At 33.5% G+C, this 16,287-nt stretch overlaps 2 protein-coding genes and 1 non-coding gene across 3 annotated transcripts; all 3 read left to right on the forward strand.

The window, feature by feature from the left end:
* The first annotated feature begins 1,417 nt into the window (after positions 1–1,417).
* On the forward strand, positions 1,418–1,499 carry TRNAS-GCU. The gene has a single exon. It is a non-coding gene; the product is annotated as a tRNA-Ser (tRNA).
* A 1,806-nt stretch (positions 1,500–3,305) lies between these two features.
* On the forward strand, positions 3,306–7,542 carry LOC101223149 (cellulose synthase-like protein D5). Its single transcript, XM_004152187.3, has 3 exons — positions 3,306–4,228; positions 4,542–5,346; positions 5,440–7,542. Exons 1-3 carry the CDS (start codon positions 3,306–3,308, stop codon positions 7,219–7,221), a joined length of 3,510 nt encoding a protein of 1,169 aa, XP_004152235.1. The 3' UTR covers positions 7,222–7,542.
* Positions 7,543–10,849: 3,307 nt separating this feature from the next.
* On the forward strand, positions 10,850–15,483 carry LOC101213153 (cellulose synthase-like protein D5). The gene is made up of 4 exons (XM_011654644.2): positions 10,850–11,111; positions 12,156–12,524; positions 12,599–13,406; positions 13,498–15,483. Exons 2-4 carry the CDS (start codon positions 12,196–12,198, stop codon positions 15,271–15,273), a joined length of 2,913 nt encoding a protein of 970 aa, XP_011652946.2. The 5' UTR covers positions 10,850–11,111; positions 12,156–12,195; the 3' UTR covers positions 15,274–15,483.
* The last annotated feature ends 804 nt before the right edge of the window (positions 15,484–16,287 follow it).

Raw genomic sequence — 16,287 nt, forward strand, 5'->3', positions numbered from 1 at the left:
ATTCTCTTCTAATTTGTCTACTTGAGTTGTCACTTTGTGCACATTAACCATTTTGAAATTAATTTCAACTCTACATTTCAAAAAATCTAAATTAATTCGATTGTGAAAATTTCCAAGTAAATTCACATTGATTTATTTATTTTATGAAAATCATGGGTCCATCATTTTAATTAATTCCATGTTATTTGTGTAATGTCTTTATATGAAGGGGCAAAAAAATTCATTCAAGGGAGATGACACCCCATCTCACTAAATTATTAAATAATATTTAGGCTTTTAGACGTTAATCATTATCTTTTTCATATATAAATATAAATTTCTTTTTTCCTAACAAAGAAAAAAGAAACATTTTGTTTTAAGTTCTTTGAATTGTTCATCTTATATATATATATATATATATATATATATATATATGTTTTCAGCTCTTTATTATTAATTAAAATGTGGGTTTTTTTTTCTTACATTTTATTTTGATTATGACAAGTCAACCTCTCTTCAAAATGAGATTATGCAATTTGGATGAATTCTAACTTTGTCTATTTTGATGAATATGCATTGAATTAATATTAGTGTTTTGAATATTGGGGTTTGACAGTTTGGATTTGATTTTCAACAGTGTGTTGATAATAATCTAAGCTATGTCTGTTTCTGTTTTTCCCCCAAAGTTTGTAGCAAATTTAATGTTGTGTCTACCTTTTCCAATGCATCACATTAACATTACAAACACTAATATCATCAATAATTATTCTACTTTCAACTATATATATATATATATATATATATATTCTTGTTATAAAACGTGACTCTTTTAAATTACAAGAAGAGGAAAAAAAAAAAAACAAGACCTTCTATCATTATCATTATATTAAAGAAGAAGAATCTATATAAAAAAATAGAAATAATGATAGTTATTTCAATGTGTTAGATATTATAAAGGACATTTTAAAGTATGTAAATAAAGATCAAGAATAATATCTCTATTTGTTTGGGATTAGGTATATTTAGAATATAAATACTTGGGCAAATTGCAAAAATCACCCCTAAAGTACAACAAATTTTTAATAATAACAATTATTTTTAAACTTTTAAAAGTGTTAAATTAGACACTCAAACTTACAATAATTGTAAAAATTAAATCGAAAAATGATAGAAAATTTGAATTATTAAATTTATATTAATCAATGCAATTATGTAAGTTTGAGAATTATAAGTTAATAAGCATAAAAAAGAAAACGGGTAGGCTTCTACTTGAGAAAGCCCACAAAGAAAATGAGAATTAGGATCTTAATCATAGACCGTTGTTTTATTTGGAAAGTTGATCGGATAAAGCCCAATCCAATATCAAAACATCCAACGTATAGCTAAGTGTTGCAAAGCTAAGTAATAATATTAATAATTTCGAATCATCAACATAATAGTCGCTTTGGCCGAGTGGTTAAGGCGTGTGCCTGCTAAGTACATGGGGTTTCCCCGCGAGAGTTCGAATCTCTCAGGCGACGTTTATTCTTTTTTTTTTTTCATTTATTTTTTTTCTGCTTTCAGGCGACCCTTTGTTTTCATTTATTCTTTTCTGTTTTCGAAAACTCCATTGGTGGTTATTGTACACTTCAATATACTTAATTTCTTTACTCTCTTTTTTTCTTAAAGAAAACTCTTCAAATATTTATCCATTACGTAGTATGCATTTGATAATCAAAACGTTATTGATTGTATAATGAGATAATTGATGTTTCTTTCTCTCGTGTAAAGCATTATGCTGGGACATACATGATGTTTAAAGCATTAGAAGAATAAACTTATTCTCTTCTTCAATGTTTTATCCCAAAATTGTTTAATTTTCTTGTGACTTGAGATGTTATTTTGTAGTCATTTGTTTTGCTTAATGTTTTCTTTAAAAAAAAAGTGTCTAATGTTATGGGTGGACTATAGAATCAATGGTAAAAACGACATAACCAAGAAGAGAAAGCAATTGAGTCAAGAGACTAAAGTGGTCATAAAAAAAAATGTTAATTAGCTTCAAGCCAGTAAAGTCCAACCAGCCTCATTCAAGGATAAGGCTAAGAGTAACCTTCTCTGTTTGATGAGTGGATCATACTATGCCTTATCTTTGAAAAGAGAATGGTTTGGATTAAAAGGCCAATCCAACCTCATCGGCCTTGCCCTATACTAAAATTGAAGTGGTGGTCGAGCCTAAAAAATTGAGTAATGGGGCATACCAAATGCAATCCCTAGCCCATTCAGTTTTAAAATAACCTAATATGACTTAGAAACTTTGATAAAAGACGTTTTAAGACATAATTTCTCAATAAATATATCATTACGACTTCTAAGGAAGCAAGCCCATTATATTACTCGAACTCTCTACTTACTAATATGAATACCATTTCCTAACTTAGGCATCACAACTCATGTGACAAGCACCACATTGGTGTGTAAATATTTTTATCTTACAGGTCACATTATTCTCCAAATTATAAATTTATCATTGTTGCCATATGAAGATCATGCACATTTTTCCTTAGCCAAAATTTGGCATCAAAATCTAATAGACATTTTATTTATGATAGATAAAGACAAAAGTTTATTAGTAATAATATGAAATTTTATTATATTTTGTAAGTATTTAAGAAAAACGATATTATATAGGAAAACGGTAAAAAACGACAAACTTGACAAAATACTATAAATAAAGTAATGAAATGATTTTTAACATAATAAAATTTCCAATTAATATATAATAAGAAGTAATATAAAAAAAAAAGTGAGAGAAACTTGTAATAAGTGAGTATGGCCCTCCAACTTTTGAAAACTCAACACTGCTCTAAGAACTGCCAAAGTTTTCAATTTTAAATCACAAAAATATAAAAAATCATTTAAAAAAATTATTATTATTTCTCAATCTTCTTTGACTTTTTTGCTTCTTTTTTTTTGAAAAAAGAGACTTTATTACTTTCCAGCCACTCGACCGTTTCGCTAAAAAAACGCGGTCCGTAGGATCCCATCATCTCTACGGTCCAGATCTCTCGACCGTTGAAAATTTAAATTCTCTTTTTTCCCCCAAACCCCAATGGTATGCTTTTTATCATCTAAAGCAAATATTGCCGTTGTATGAACCCCGATTCATTTCCCTCAAATCCCCCACCCCCCAACGGACACCCTTTCTTCTTCATTCCCACTTCCAAATCCGCCATTCCTTTCAATGGTTTCTTAAGAATTTCCCTTCTCAACGCTTCGTTTTTTCTGTTTCTTTTCTGAGGAGAAATTTACAGGTTCTGTTTGTTTGTTTGTTTGTTTGAGTGAGGAAAATGGTGAATAGGGCTTCGTCTCCATCGTCTTCTCCAGTGAAGATAACAATCTCTTCTGGAAGTAAGGCTGGCAATGGAATCATATCGATGGGGTTAACGAGTCCGATTTCGCGTGCTTCCATTTCGAATAACCCCAATTCTCCTCTCAGTGGCAGAGGGAACAGAGCCTCTAGTGGTGGAAACCGCCGATCTAGTGGTGGCAAGTTCGTTTCAATGTCGAAAGATGAGGCAGTTGAAGAAAGTAACTCTGAGTTTGTTACTTACACTGTTCATATTCCTCCAACCCCAGATCATCAGTCCATTTCTGATTCTCAGACAAGCCTCCCTGAGGACAATGCAAATATGGGGAAGTCGCAAAGGAGCTTCATTTCTGGTACTATTTTCACTGGGGGTTTCAATTCGGTGACTCGTGGCCATGTGATTGAGTCGCTGGCGAATCCAACTGAGCAAATGAAATTAGGGCTTGTTTGTGGGATGAAGGGATGTGATGAGGCATTGGAAGGGAAGACGATGGTTCCTTGTGATTGTGGGTTTAGTATTTGTAGGGATTGTTATTTGGAGTGTGTTGGAAATGGCGGTGGCCGTTGTCCTGGCTGTAAAGAGGGTTACACAAGTGTTAGTGATGATGAAGCAGAGGACCAAGCTTTGCCATTGCCTTCAATGGCGGATGCCAAGCTTGACAAAAGGCTGTCTTTGGTGAAATCATTCAAAGCTCAAAATCACCCACCGGACTTCGATCATGCCCGATGGCTTTTTGAGACCAAGGGGACATATGGCTATGGAAATGCAGTGTGGCCAAAGGACGGCTATGGGTTTGGTTCAGGAGCAAATGGTTTCGACCATCCACCTGACTTCGGGGAGAAAAGTCGACGGCCTTTAACCCGGAAAGTCTCTGTTTCTGCTGCTATTCTCAGTCCATACAGGTAATTTTTTTTGTATGCCATTTTGAAACTTATATTTTAGAAATTTTAATTTTCTCAGCTCTAGCTTGGCGTCATTTTCGGCAGTTGTTTTCTTCCTTCAGTTTTTTGCATCTGGACATTGATCATACTGTTGTATTATGGTATTTTAAGAAATCATATCTGGTCATTTAAGATAACTGACTTTGTTATTAGTCACATATCCTTAAACATTTTAAGTATACAATCAACATTTTGTGATTGATGTGATATCTTTGAACTTGTGTATATATTTTATTGTGTTTTGTTTCTGAAGGCTTTTGTTTCATTTTGGCAGACTGCTTATTATAATTCGTCTAGTGGCACTTGGTTTCTTTTTAACATGGAGAGTTAGACATCCAAATCATGAAGCACTGTGGCTGTGGGGAATGTCTATTACTTGTGAGCTTTGGTTTGGATTATCATGGCTATTAGATCAACTTCCTAAGCTCTGTCCAGTAAATAGAGCCACTGACCTCTCCGTTCTCAAAGACCGATTCGAGTCGCCAAATCTTCGAAACCCCAAGGGTCGATCTGATCTCCCAGGAATTGATGTGTTTGTCTCAACAGCGGATCCTGAGAAAGAACCTCCGCTTGTGACAGCCAACACCATCCTCTCAATCCTTGCAGTGGATTACCCCGTGGAGAAATTAGCTTGTTACTTATCAGATGATGGTGGTTCTCTCTTGACATTTGAAGCACTTGCTGAGACAGCCAGCTTTGCTAGAATATGGGTTCCATTCTGTCGAAAGCACGGCATCGAACCAAGAAATCCAGAGGCCTATTTTGGACAGAAGCGTGACTTTCTTAAGAACAAAGTGAGACTTGACTTCGTTAGAGAGAGGAGAAAGGTGAAGAGAGAGTACGACGAATTTAAGGTAAGGATTAATTCATTGCCGGAGTCTATAAGGAGAAGGTCAGATGCTTACAATGCCCACGAAGAAGTCAGAGCCAAAATGAAACAAAGGGAAATGGGGGGCAATCCTTCAGAGGAAATCAAGATCTCAAAGGCAACTTGGATGTCAGATGGCTCTTACTGGCCTGGAACTTGGGTTTTAGGTGAAGCCGATCACTCTAGAGGGGATCATGCTGGTATTATTCAGGTACGTTGTTTCTTTTTCCTTTTTTCTTTTTTGAACCATTTGTAAAATCTTGAAAAGAAGACTAAGAAATTTTGTTTTATCTTTTAACTGCAGGCTATGCTAGCTCCTTCTAATACAGAACCTGTTTATGGTTCAATCGCAGATGGGAAGAATTTGATTGACACAACAGATGTGGACATCAGGTTGCCAATGCTAGTTTATGTGTCTCGTGAGAAGCGGCCGGGGTATGATCACAACAAGAAAGCCGGAGCAATGAATGCTCTTGTTCGAACAAGTGCAATCATGTCAAATGGACCCTTCATTCTCAATCTTGACTGTGACCACTATATATACAACTCCTTGGCTTTGAGGGAGGGGATGTGTTTTATGCTTGACAGAGGCGGTGATCGGATTTGTTATGTTCAGTTTCCGCAGAGATTCGAGGGTATTGACCCAAACGATCGGTATGCAAATCATAACACTGTATTTTTTGATGTGAGCATGAGGGCTCTTGATGGGTTGCAGGGGCCTATGTATGTGGGGACTGGCTGTATTTTCAGGAGGACAGCTCTATATGGATTTAGTCCTCCAAGAGCTACAGAGCATCATGGCTGGTTTGGTACTCAAAAAACTAAGTTGTTACTAAGAAAATCGAGGGTATCAAAGAAGGAAGATGATGAGATGGCGGTTCCAATCAACCAGCGTGGTCAAAATTGTGATGATGACGATGCGGACATTGAGTCCTTGCTTTTGCCAAAGAGATTTGGAAATTCTACTTCTCTGGCTGCATCAATTCCGGTTGCAGAGTTCCAAGGAAGATTGCTTCAAGAATTGCAAACGAAGGGTAATCAAGGTCGACCGGCTGGTTCTCTTGCTGTGCCCCGGGAACCTTTAGATGCCGCCACTGTTGCTGAGGCCATTAGTGTTATTTCCTGCTTCTATGAAGACAAGACAGAGTGGGGCAAAAGAGTTGGATGGATCTATGGTTCTGTAACAGAGGACGTGGTAACTGGATACAGAATGCATAACAGAGGTTGGAGATCAGTTTACTGTGTTACTAAGCGTGATGCTTTTCGAGGCACAGCACCAATCAACCTAACTGATAGGCTTCACCAAGTACTCCGATGGGCGACGGGGTCGGTTGAGATATTTTTCTCAAGGAACAATGCCTTGTTTGCAACACGTAGAATGAAGTTCTTGCAAAGAGTAGCATACTTCAATGTTGGGATGTATCCCTTCACATCTTTCTTCCTCCTTGTCTATTGCTTCTTGCCTGCCGTTTCTCTATTTTCAGGACAATTCATAGTCCAATCCCTAAGTGTAACATTCCTAATCTTCCTACTTGCCATCACCATCACGTTATGCTTACTCGCCATCCTTGAGATCAAGTGGTCAGGCATTACCATCCACGATTGGTGGCGCAATGAGCAATTCTGGTTGATTGGAGGAACAAGTGCCCACCCGGCTGCCGTGCTACAAGGCCTGTTGAAGGTCATTGCTGGAGTAGACATCTCATTCACATTGACGTCCAAATCAGCCACACCAGAGGACGGGGACGACGAATTCGCGGACCTATACGTGGTGAAATGGAGCTTTCTGATGATCCCTCCCATCACAATCATGCTGGTGAACATGATTGCGATTGCAGTAGGAGTTGCTAGGACATTGTACAGTCCATTTCCAGAATGGAGCAAGCTTGTGGGAGGGGTGTTCTTCAGCTTCTGGGTTTTGTGCCATCTCTACCCCTTCGCTAAAGGGCTGATGGGACGTCGTGGCCGAGTCCCAACAATAGTCTTTGTTTGGTCCGGACTTCTATCAATCATAATTTCGTTGCTGTGGGTCTACATTAGTCCTCCTCCTGGAGTACAGGATCATATGAAGTTTCAATTCCCTTGATGAGATTGAATTTGGAAAATGGTAATCTCCTCAATTTCCTGTTGTTATTGTGGGGAAGTAGTAGTATATAATATAGGTAGTAAGAAGTAAGTATAGGCATTAGGCATTGCATTGCTTATTGTTTCATTACGTTGATGGATGGATTTCATTCATGTTTTTGTGTTGGTAACAACTTAGATTGGATTCTGTGTATGCCCCCAACATCTCATTCTTCTTTATTACTCTTTTCATCTAAGTGTACCTAAACTCAGAATCTTAGTTAGTTCTCAATTCTCTCAAAACGTTGCCATTGCTCATGCAAATGAACTATATATTTTTCTATTCTTCTTCTTCTTCTTCTTCTTTTTAATTATAATGATAGATTAGGATTGTATTAGTTTAACACTTTTCTTTTGCAATGAAATTAATTAAAAATTGTCGGAAAAAAAAAAACTATTTGTAAAAGGAATTTAAATAATTTTTATATTTTAAAAAAAATTCAAACTTATTTTATTTAGGTTGAAAAAAATTTATTTTTCATAACATACAACGCTGTTTAATTCATCTCTAAATAGAATTCACTTACAAAACAACACTCTCTAGTGTAATCTCTTCCCATATAAAGGTTTATTTGAAATCTATAATTAGTATACATATATAAAATGAATCACAGTCCTTTTCTTAAAAGAAAGAGATGACAAGTAGAGAAATAAAAAAATACCTAATCCAATCATAAAATATTTTAAATTTGAGCTGCTGCATGTAACATATGAGTTAGAAGGACAATGGATCAAAATGAATCGAAGATAAAGTAACCTCTTCAGTTATTCATAAAACATCAATTTACCATTTAGCTTTTAATTAAAAATTAAAACCATATATTATTAAGAATAATTATTTTATTTGACAGTCTAACCATCCAAATATAAAAACCACATCACCATTTTGTTAAAGAGTTAATAAAACGTTAACAACATGGATCAAAATAGATTCGTTTTAAAAGATTATGAACTAAAAAAGACATTTGAAAAGCGACAAAAGTATAATACAATGTTTAGATACCAAAATAAGATTTAAACATTTTGTAAATATTAAAAGATTTATCTTAAATCTACTAGAATTAGGATTAGGATATAAGATTTTTCTAATCCAACTTATGATCAAATCTTATCTTATCCTATTTTATTTTCATTTTATAACACAAATTTCAACCTATAAAAATAAATTGAAATTGTAGTTTTGATGAACTTTTGTTTTGATAGAAGAATCAAATGAAAATAAAATTCAAATTAAACACTACCAACAAAAAGATATCAAAATTGGAACAATATTATACCCTAAACCAATGTGTCTTTTGCCTACAAAATTGGCTTTATTCTTCATATGGAAAGAATAAAACAACAATTTTTATTCTCTTTTAGATTTGACCAATTGAATTTTGATTTTAGTGGATTATTAATCGATCTCATTTTATTATCGTATTTTAATGTCTTCACATAATCTTAATTACATTTCAATCTTCCAAACAACACCTTCAAATTAAGATCACCTATTTATATTGTGAATTAAAGACCATGTCTTTCAAAGAAATATCCCCTTTTATAACCCTATGTATTTTTCGAGGTCGATCCTAATTCTATTTTCTAAACTATTTTTTGTATTTGAACTAAAAAGCTAATTTTTTTTTTATCAACTTAAAGTATATCAATTTATATCCATTTTCTTTTTTTAATTTGTCTATTCTAACCATTTATTTTATTAATCTTATATTTATAAAAGTCTACGCACGTAATATTCCTTTCTAATTTCCAAAAAGTGATCTTAAATAAACAAAATTAAGTTCATACATTTTGAACAACTCCTATATTAAACTTTCGAGTCAATCGATTATTAGAAAAAGAAGAATAATTCGATCTTTTGAGTTTGTTGAATACCTAATTGGTCATAACATAAAACCACGACCAATTGACTTTATTTATTTATTTTTTCACTTTTACCATTTCCTTCGTTCCCATTCAATTAAGGCTCAATATTTTTAATATTTGATTATAACTTCTACTTTAATATTTATATTTGTTCTATTTTATTTTTAATTTTATCTAAGAAGTACATGTATTTTTAAAACAAAAGTTAAAATTTTAAAAATAACCATTATACTGAATTGGTACATTAGATAGTATATATAAAAGTATTAACTAAACTTTTTGTTTTTCATTTTGTCCTTCTTCTTTGGTTTTATTGTAATTTGAAATTAATTATTAGTAAATACTTTGGTATTAATAATTTTAATTTTTTTTCCTCGCTTAATTATGTCATTAAATTTTTTGTGAAACCATTCACATTCGCCAGTTTCCACCGTTCCCTTTCTTTCGTACTAACTATTTTATATATCTCTTCCAACCTTTTAAATTCTTTTCCCTTTTTAAATCTTTGAATATAAATATCATATTCCTTTTCTTTTCTATTCACGTTTCCAAGTTTCACAATAAAAAGTTAAGAGCCAACAAAAAATCAGATCTATGTCTTTTATTCTCTTCTAATTTTGTTTTCTTATTCTTATCTTTTTCACTATTTTTTTATATAAAACTATGTTTACGTATATTCTTTATTTATAGACTTTAGTGATGTCGAGGAGCAAGCAATCAACTCAATAAAAAGATTGAGAAATTGATAAAGATTCAAAAATGAAGAATGTAAAAGTGAAAGACTAAAGAGAAAACAGTCAGAAGTATCATTTTCAAAAATAATAAAATAAACTCAAAATATTTATAAACATAACAAAATTTTGGATTCTAACTATGATAAACACCGATAAATTTTTATTAATATCTATTAATATCACTGATAGAAGTATATCAGTGTCATCAATGATAGTCATTGATAGAATATGAAATTTTGCTATATTTTGTCAAATTTATCATTTTTGACAATTCGCGTAGTGGACAAGTTAGATGTCAAAGGAGAAAGCAAAAATAAAAAGGTCACATCTTAGCTATTGGAATGAGTTATTTAGGCATAGTTGTTCTCTTGTTCCATATATATGTATGAGAAAAAATGTAATGAAAAACATAGATTAAAGCTAAGTTTTTATTAAATGAAGATCAAAGTTTATACATGCAAAAAAAAAAAGAGTAATAAAAAACACAAATTATAATAGTCTCCACCTCAAACACATCTTATAATAATACATACTATAATAACCTAAACTTTAATACGTTCCAAATTAACCAAGCCCATATTATTATAACACATTCCATTAAAGATTGAATGAATGAAAGTAAGTAGATTCCCTATTCAATTAAGGTCCATTTTTAATATTTTATTATAACTTCTACTTTAAGGTTTATTTTTGTTTTAACTCTTAATCAATTTTAATCGTATTTTTAAAAAATGACAAAGTTAAATTTTAAAAAATATATATGATCGTTATACCAAAAGTGAATTTAAAGTAAATGAATCAGTACATGCATTTATATACTTAAAAAGCTAAGTGATTTGCATACTTAAAATTTACTATTATTGTTGTTATGTGTATCTTTTGAATCTGCTTCTATGCATGTTGTTGCTCTAACAAATATTGGATACATGTTCATCAAACGTTGGATGAAGACACGCTGGTCAAACCCCATCTCTTCTCACTCTAATTTCTGGAAGAAAATGTTGCTGCTTACTGTAAGAGAATCTATGAACAAAGTCCAGAAAATGAATCTGATCCTCTCAACTTCATTTGAACATATTTTTTCTCAATATAAATATGTGCAGCAAAAGAACAAGAAGATGAAACAATAAGAACCAAATAAGAGGAGAGAGATTATAAGTTGAAATCTCCATTGTTCAGTAAATTTGGTTTTTTTGCTTTGCTGTGTTTGATGTTATTTATTTGATATTATCAGAATTTCATACTGTTCCTGGTGAGTTCATGAACATCTCATTCTCTTCCAACTTCACACCACATGTACATATTTATCAAAAGAAACAATTATAAAAACTATTATGTATATATATATCTTTTATGATTTGTATACTTCTGTATTTTACTGATTCCCTTCCTTTTACTCGATGTTAAACTTATCAAAACATGGAAATTTTGATAAAAATATAGTTCAATAATACTATGATCACTACGTGTTTTTTGTATTATTATAATTATATTTTTTATTTAGAAATTTCATGTTCAATACTAAAAGACTTATTGGTGTTTCTATTAATAAACACCATAAAAAAACTATTAATAAAATATAAAATATATTATATTTTCTAATTAATTTGATTCAATTTGTTATATTTCAAACTATTAATTTTTTTTTTTTTTTTTTTACTTTTTCCTATATCACTTGAAGTGAATACAATTTTGGTCACTGAAAATTAGTTTATGATTCATCCAAGAATTTGAAGTTGAATTTTATATATATTTCATATTTCATTTGTTTTTAAATAGGCAGGTCTTTGGGTTTTTTAAACCAGATAAGTTAGGTAATTAATGTTTGTATTTAATTTGCCTTTGTCAAAAAGTTTGGTTACATTATAAATTATAAATTTAGACTAGAATTATCTAATTTGATTGTAAACTTGTGCGACTTTTAAATTTAATTATTCATCTTTAATACTTTATTTTTGTTCAATTTAAGACTTTAGAGCAAGTACATAAATTTTCAATTTTATAAGTAATAAGTGATAATTGGTTGATGTAACACACAAGACTAAAATTTTGTATCTAATAATTAAAGTCTGGACCTTACAATTTAAAATTGTATGACTAGTTATATAGGAATGTTTTCACCCACTTATTCAAGTTATCTTCCTTCCTAGAGATCAAAGGTTCCAATAATCCTCTTTTGACCTATATTTTTTTTGTTTCCATGGGGTTTGCTTTGGTCTACTGACATTTGCAGTCACCTAAATAAATAATCCATAATTGTGAATTAATGTGAATACAATTTATACATTAATATTAGAAACAAAGCTTCTAGTGGCAACAACAACAATTTTGATGCAATGTCGAAAGACCAGGCGGTTGAAGACAATGCATATATGGAAAAGCTGCAAATTTCTAATGCTATTTTCACTGGAGGTTTCAATACGGTGACTCGTATGCACTTGATCAAATTGGATACTAACAATGGTGGAGGTCTTTGTACTGGATGTGAACTGAGTTACACACATGTTAGTGATGATGAAGCAGAGAACCAAGATTTGTCATTGCTTTCAATGGCGGATGATTTTGAGACCAAGGACACTGCTGAGTTTGGCTCAGAGGTGAAGAAAACCCGACGACCTTTAGCTTGGAAACTCTCTGTTTCTCCTACCATTCTAATCTCATACAGGTAATAAAAGAAATGTAATAAAAGAAATGTTATTGTGTTCGGTTTCTAAAGGCTTTCTGTATTTCTTTTGGCAGATTGCTTACTATAATTCGTCTACTGCTACTTGGTTTCTATCTAACATGGACACTTACACATCCAAATCATGAATCAATGTGGCTGTGGAGAATTTCTATTACTTGTGAGCTCTGGTTTGCATTCTCATGGCTATTAGAACAACTTCCAAGGCTCTACTTTGTAAACAGAGGCACTGACGTATCTGCTCTCAAGGATCGATTCGAGTCCCCAAATCTTCAAAACCCCAAGGGTCAATTCGATCTCCCAGGAATCGATGTGTTTGTAACGACAGCGGATCCTGAAAAAGAACCTCTACTTGTGACAGCCAACACCATTCTCTCAATCCTTGCTGTGGATTACCCGGTTGAAAAGCTGGCTTGTTACTTATCAGATGATGCCGGTTCTCTCCTGACATTTGAATCACTTGTTGACACAGTTAAGTTTGCAAGAATATGGGTTCCATTTTGTCGAAAGCACGGAATCGAGCCAAGGAGTCCTGAGGCTTATTTCAAACAAAAGCATGACTTTCTTAAAAATAAAGTGAGGCTTGACTTTGCTGGAGATCGGAGAAGAGTGAAGAGGGAGTATGATGAATTTAAGGTAAGAATTAATTCATTGCCAGAGACTATAAAGAGAAGATCAGATGCTTACAATGCCAAGGAAGAACTCAAAGCCAAAATGAATCCATCGGAAATGGGGGAAAATTCTTTAAACGAAATAAAGATCTCAAAGGCAACTTGGATGTCTGATGGCTCCTACTGGCCAGGGACTTGGGAAGTTCCAGGTGAAGATGATCACTCTAGAGGGGACCATGTTGGTATAATTCATGTAAGTTGTTTTTTTTTTTTTTTTTTTTTGAATCATTTATGTAATCTCTTGAAGAAGACAAATATGTTTTGTTTTTATCTTTTAACTACAGGTTATGCTAGCCTCTTCTGATGCAAAACCAGTTTATGGTTCAAACACAAATGGGAAGAACTTGATTGACACAACAGATGTGGATATTAGATTGCCAATGCTAGTTTACATGTCTCGTGAGAAGCGACCAGGGTACTGTCACAACAAGAAAGCCGGAGCGGTGAATTCTCTTCTTCGAACCAGTGCAATCATGTCGAATGGACCGTTCATTCTCACTCTTGATTGTGACCACTACATATATAATTCCTTGGCTCTAAGAGAGGGGATGTGTTTTATGCTTGACAAGGGCGGCGATCGAGTTTGTTATGTCCAATTTCCGCAAAGGTATGATGGAATCGATCCGGACGATCTGTATGCAAATCATAATACTCTATTTCTTGATGTAAACTTGAGGGCTCTTGATGGGTTACAAGGCCCTTGTTATATAGGGACTTGTTGCATTTTTAGGAGGATAGCTCTCTATGGATTTAGTCCTGCTAGAGTAACAGAGCACCATGGTTTGTTTGGTACTCGAAAAACTAAGTTGTTACTAAGAAAGCAAACGATATCAAAGAAGGAAGATGATGAGAGGGCCACTCGAATCAATCAATGTCCTTTAGATTGTAAAGATGATGGAGACACTGGCTCCTTACCTCTGACAAAGAGATTTGGAAACTCTACTTCTCTGGCTGCATCAATTACAACTATGGAGTTTCAAGGAACGTTGCTTCAAGAACTCGAAAGTAAGGGCAATCAAGGTCGTCCGACTGATTCTCTTACTATGCCTCAGGAACCTTTAGACGTTGCCACTGTTGCTAAGGCCATTAGTGTTATTTCCTGCGTCTATGAGGACAATACAGAGTGGGGTAAAAGAGTGGGATGGATCTATGACTATTTGACAGAAGATGTGGTAACCGGCTACAAAATGCACGACAGAGGTTGGAGATCAGTGTATTGTATTAGCAAGTACGACGCTTTTCGAGGCATGGCGCCAATCAACCTAACTGATAGGCTATACCAAGTGCTCCAGTGGGCAACAGCGTCTGTTGAGTTGTTCTTCTCTAGGAACAACTCCGTGTTCGCAACGGGTAGAATGAAGTTCTTGCAGAAAGTAGGCTACTTTAACATTGCAGTTTATCCATTCACATCCTTCTTCATTCTTGTCGACTGCTTTTTGCCTGCGGTTACTCTGTTTTCAGGACAGTTAGTGGTCCAGTCATTTGTAATATTATTAACCTTCAATCTTGTTGATTCCATCATATTATACTTACTCGCCATTCTAGAGACCAAGTGGTCAAGCATGACGATCACCAACAGATGGCGAGAGAAGCAAGCCTTTGTAATTTGGGCGACAAGCTCCTATCTGGCTGCTGTGCTACAAGGCTTGTTGAAGTTCATAGCTGGAGTAAACATCTCATACAGATTGACACCCAAACTAGCCACAGCAAAGGATGGAGATGACGAATTTGCGGAGTTATATGTGGTGAAGTGGACCTTTCTGATGATTCTTCCCATCACAATCATGGTGGTGAACACAATTGCCATTGCAGTGGGAATTGCAAGAGCATTGTATAGTCCACATCCAGAATGGAGCAAGCTTGTATGGGGAATGTTCTACAGCTTTTGGGTTCTATGTCATTTCCACCCTTTCGCCAAAGGGCTGATAGGACGTCGCAGCCAAACGTTGAATTTATTCCATGTTTGGTCCGGACTTGTGTCGATCATAGTTTTGTTTTTGGGCATCTACATGGCATCTCCTTCAGGGGCACAAAATCATATGAAGTTTCAATTCCCTTAAGCGAAAGATCAGAATTCATACGTATATGTGGACTTATCATTGTTCATAAAGGCACGTGTGAAAGGGTAATAATAACAATAATATATATATAGATAATAATCCACAACATTTCAATCAGAATGAAAAAAATAGAACACTTACTTTTATCTTCGAAGTTTGAGTAGCCAAAATTGATGTCTTTTGTTAATAAAGTATTATTGTTTATACTCATTTGCTACAAAGCACAAATACTTCATATGAGAACAAAATTCATATCAAATATCTATAATTATTAATTTTCCAACATATATCTAACATTTGACATATTAGTTTTTATTTTGGCTTTAAAAAAAAAAACTAAAAAAAAATAATAAACTCATTATATTTTTTTCAACCCAAATCTTGTAATCTAACCTTCATTTTCACATATAAAGTTTGAGAGTCTTTACAAAATCTAAGCCACTTGGATATCTTCAACAACTGAATGGAAGAAATTCATTTACATTCATACTTCTCCCCTCTAATCATCTTCCTCTTCAATGATCTACTTGAGTCCTTTTCTCATTTCATTCAATATCTCTGATGTGGATTTGCATTCAATAACTATTGCATTTCCATCTCTCATGTTGATTTGTGTATTGCATTTTGTACCATTATCACTCACTTGGACATTTGTGACTTTATATGCATTTAATGAGTTACATTTTCGTAAGGTTTATCGATTCGTAATAAAAATGAGTGTAATTGCAATCAAATTTCATTGACAAATCAATTGTTATAAACCACGATCGCAAATGTAATTGAATTATTTTGGATCGTGTTTACCCAAAACTATTAATTTTGTCAAATCTATAACTATCATTTTGGTTTGGATTATCGTTAACGGTAATTAACTATAACCTAAGCGATATTTTCTTCCATGTGATTGGTCAAAAATCCATACCCCATATAAAACCCTAGGCAGAACAAGGGTACAAAATTCCGAATTGACTCAGTCTAGGGCATGTAGTGGCCATGGCCAAATTTGCCATACAA

This window comes from Cucumis sativus, chromosome 4 (genome assembly GCF_000004075.3).
Source record: "Cucumis sativus cultivar 9930 chromosome 4, Cucumber_9930_V3, whole genome shotgun sequence".
NCBI classification, from domain to species: Eukaryota; Viridiplantae; Streptophyta; class Magnoliopsida; order Cucurbitales; family Cucurbitaceae; genus Cucumis; species Cucumis sativus.

What these genes read in the sequence shown, in the direction of transcription:
- LOC101223149 (XM_004152187.3), top strand. Translation starts at nt 3,306, where the DNA reads ATGGTGAATAGGGCTTCGTCTCCATCGTCTTCTCCAGTGAAGATAACA. An exon ending in GCTATTCTCAGTCCATACAG is followed by an intron (nt 4,229 to 4,541) that starts GTAATTTTTTTT and finishes TCATTTTGGCAG; the next exon opens with ACTGCTTATTATAATTCGTC. An exon ending in ATCATGCTGGTATTATTCAG is followed by an intron (nt 5,347 to 5,439) that starts GTACGTTGTTTC and finishes TTTTAACTGCAG; the next exon opens with GCTATGCTAGCTCCTTCTAA.
- LOC101213153 (XM_011654644.2), top strand. Translation starts at nt 12,196, where the DNA reads ATGTCGAAAGACCAGGCGGTTGAAGACAATGCATATATGGAAAAGCTG. An exon ending in ACCATTCTAATCTCATACAG is followed by an intron (nt 12,525 to 12,598) that starts GTAATAAAAGAA and finishes TTCTTTTGGCAG; the next exon opens with ATTGCTTACTATAATTCGTC. An exon ending in ACCATGTTGGTATAATTCAT is followed by an intron (nt 13,407 to 13,497) that starts GTAAGTTGTTTT and finishes TTTTAACTACAG; the next exon opens with GTTATGCTAGCCTCTTCTGA.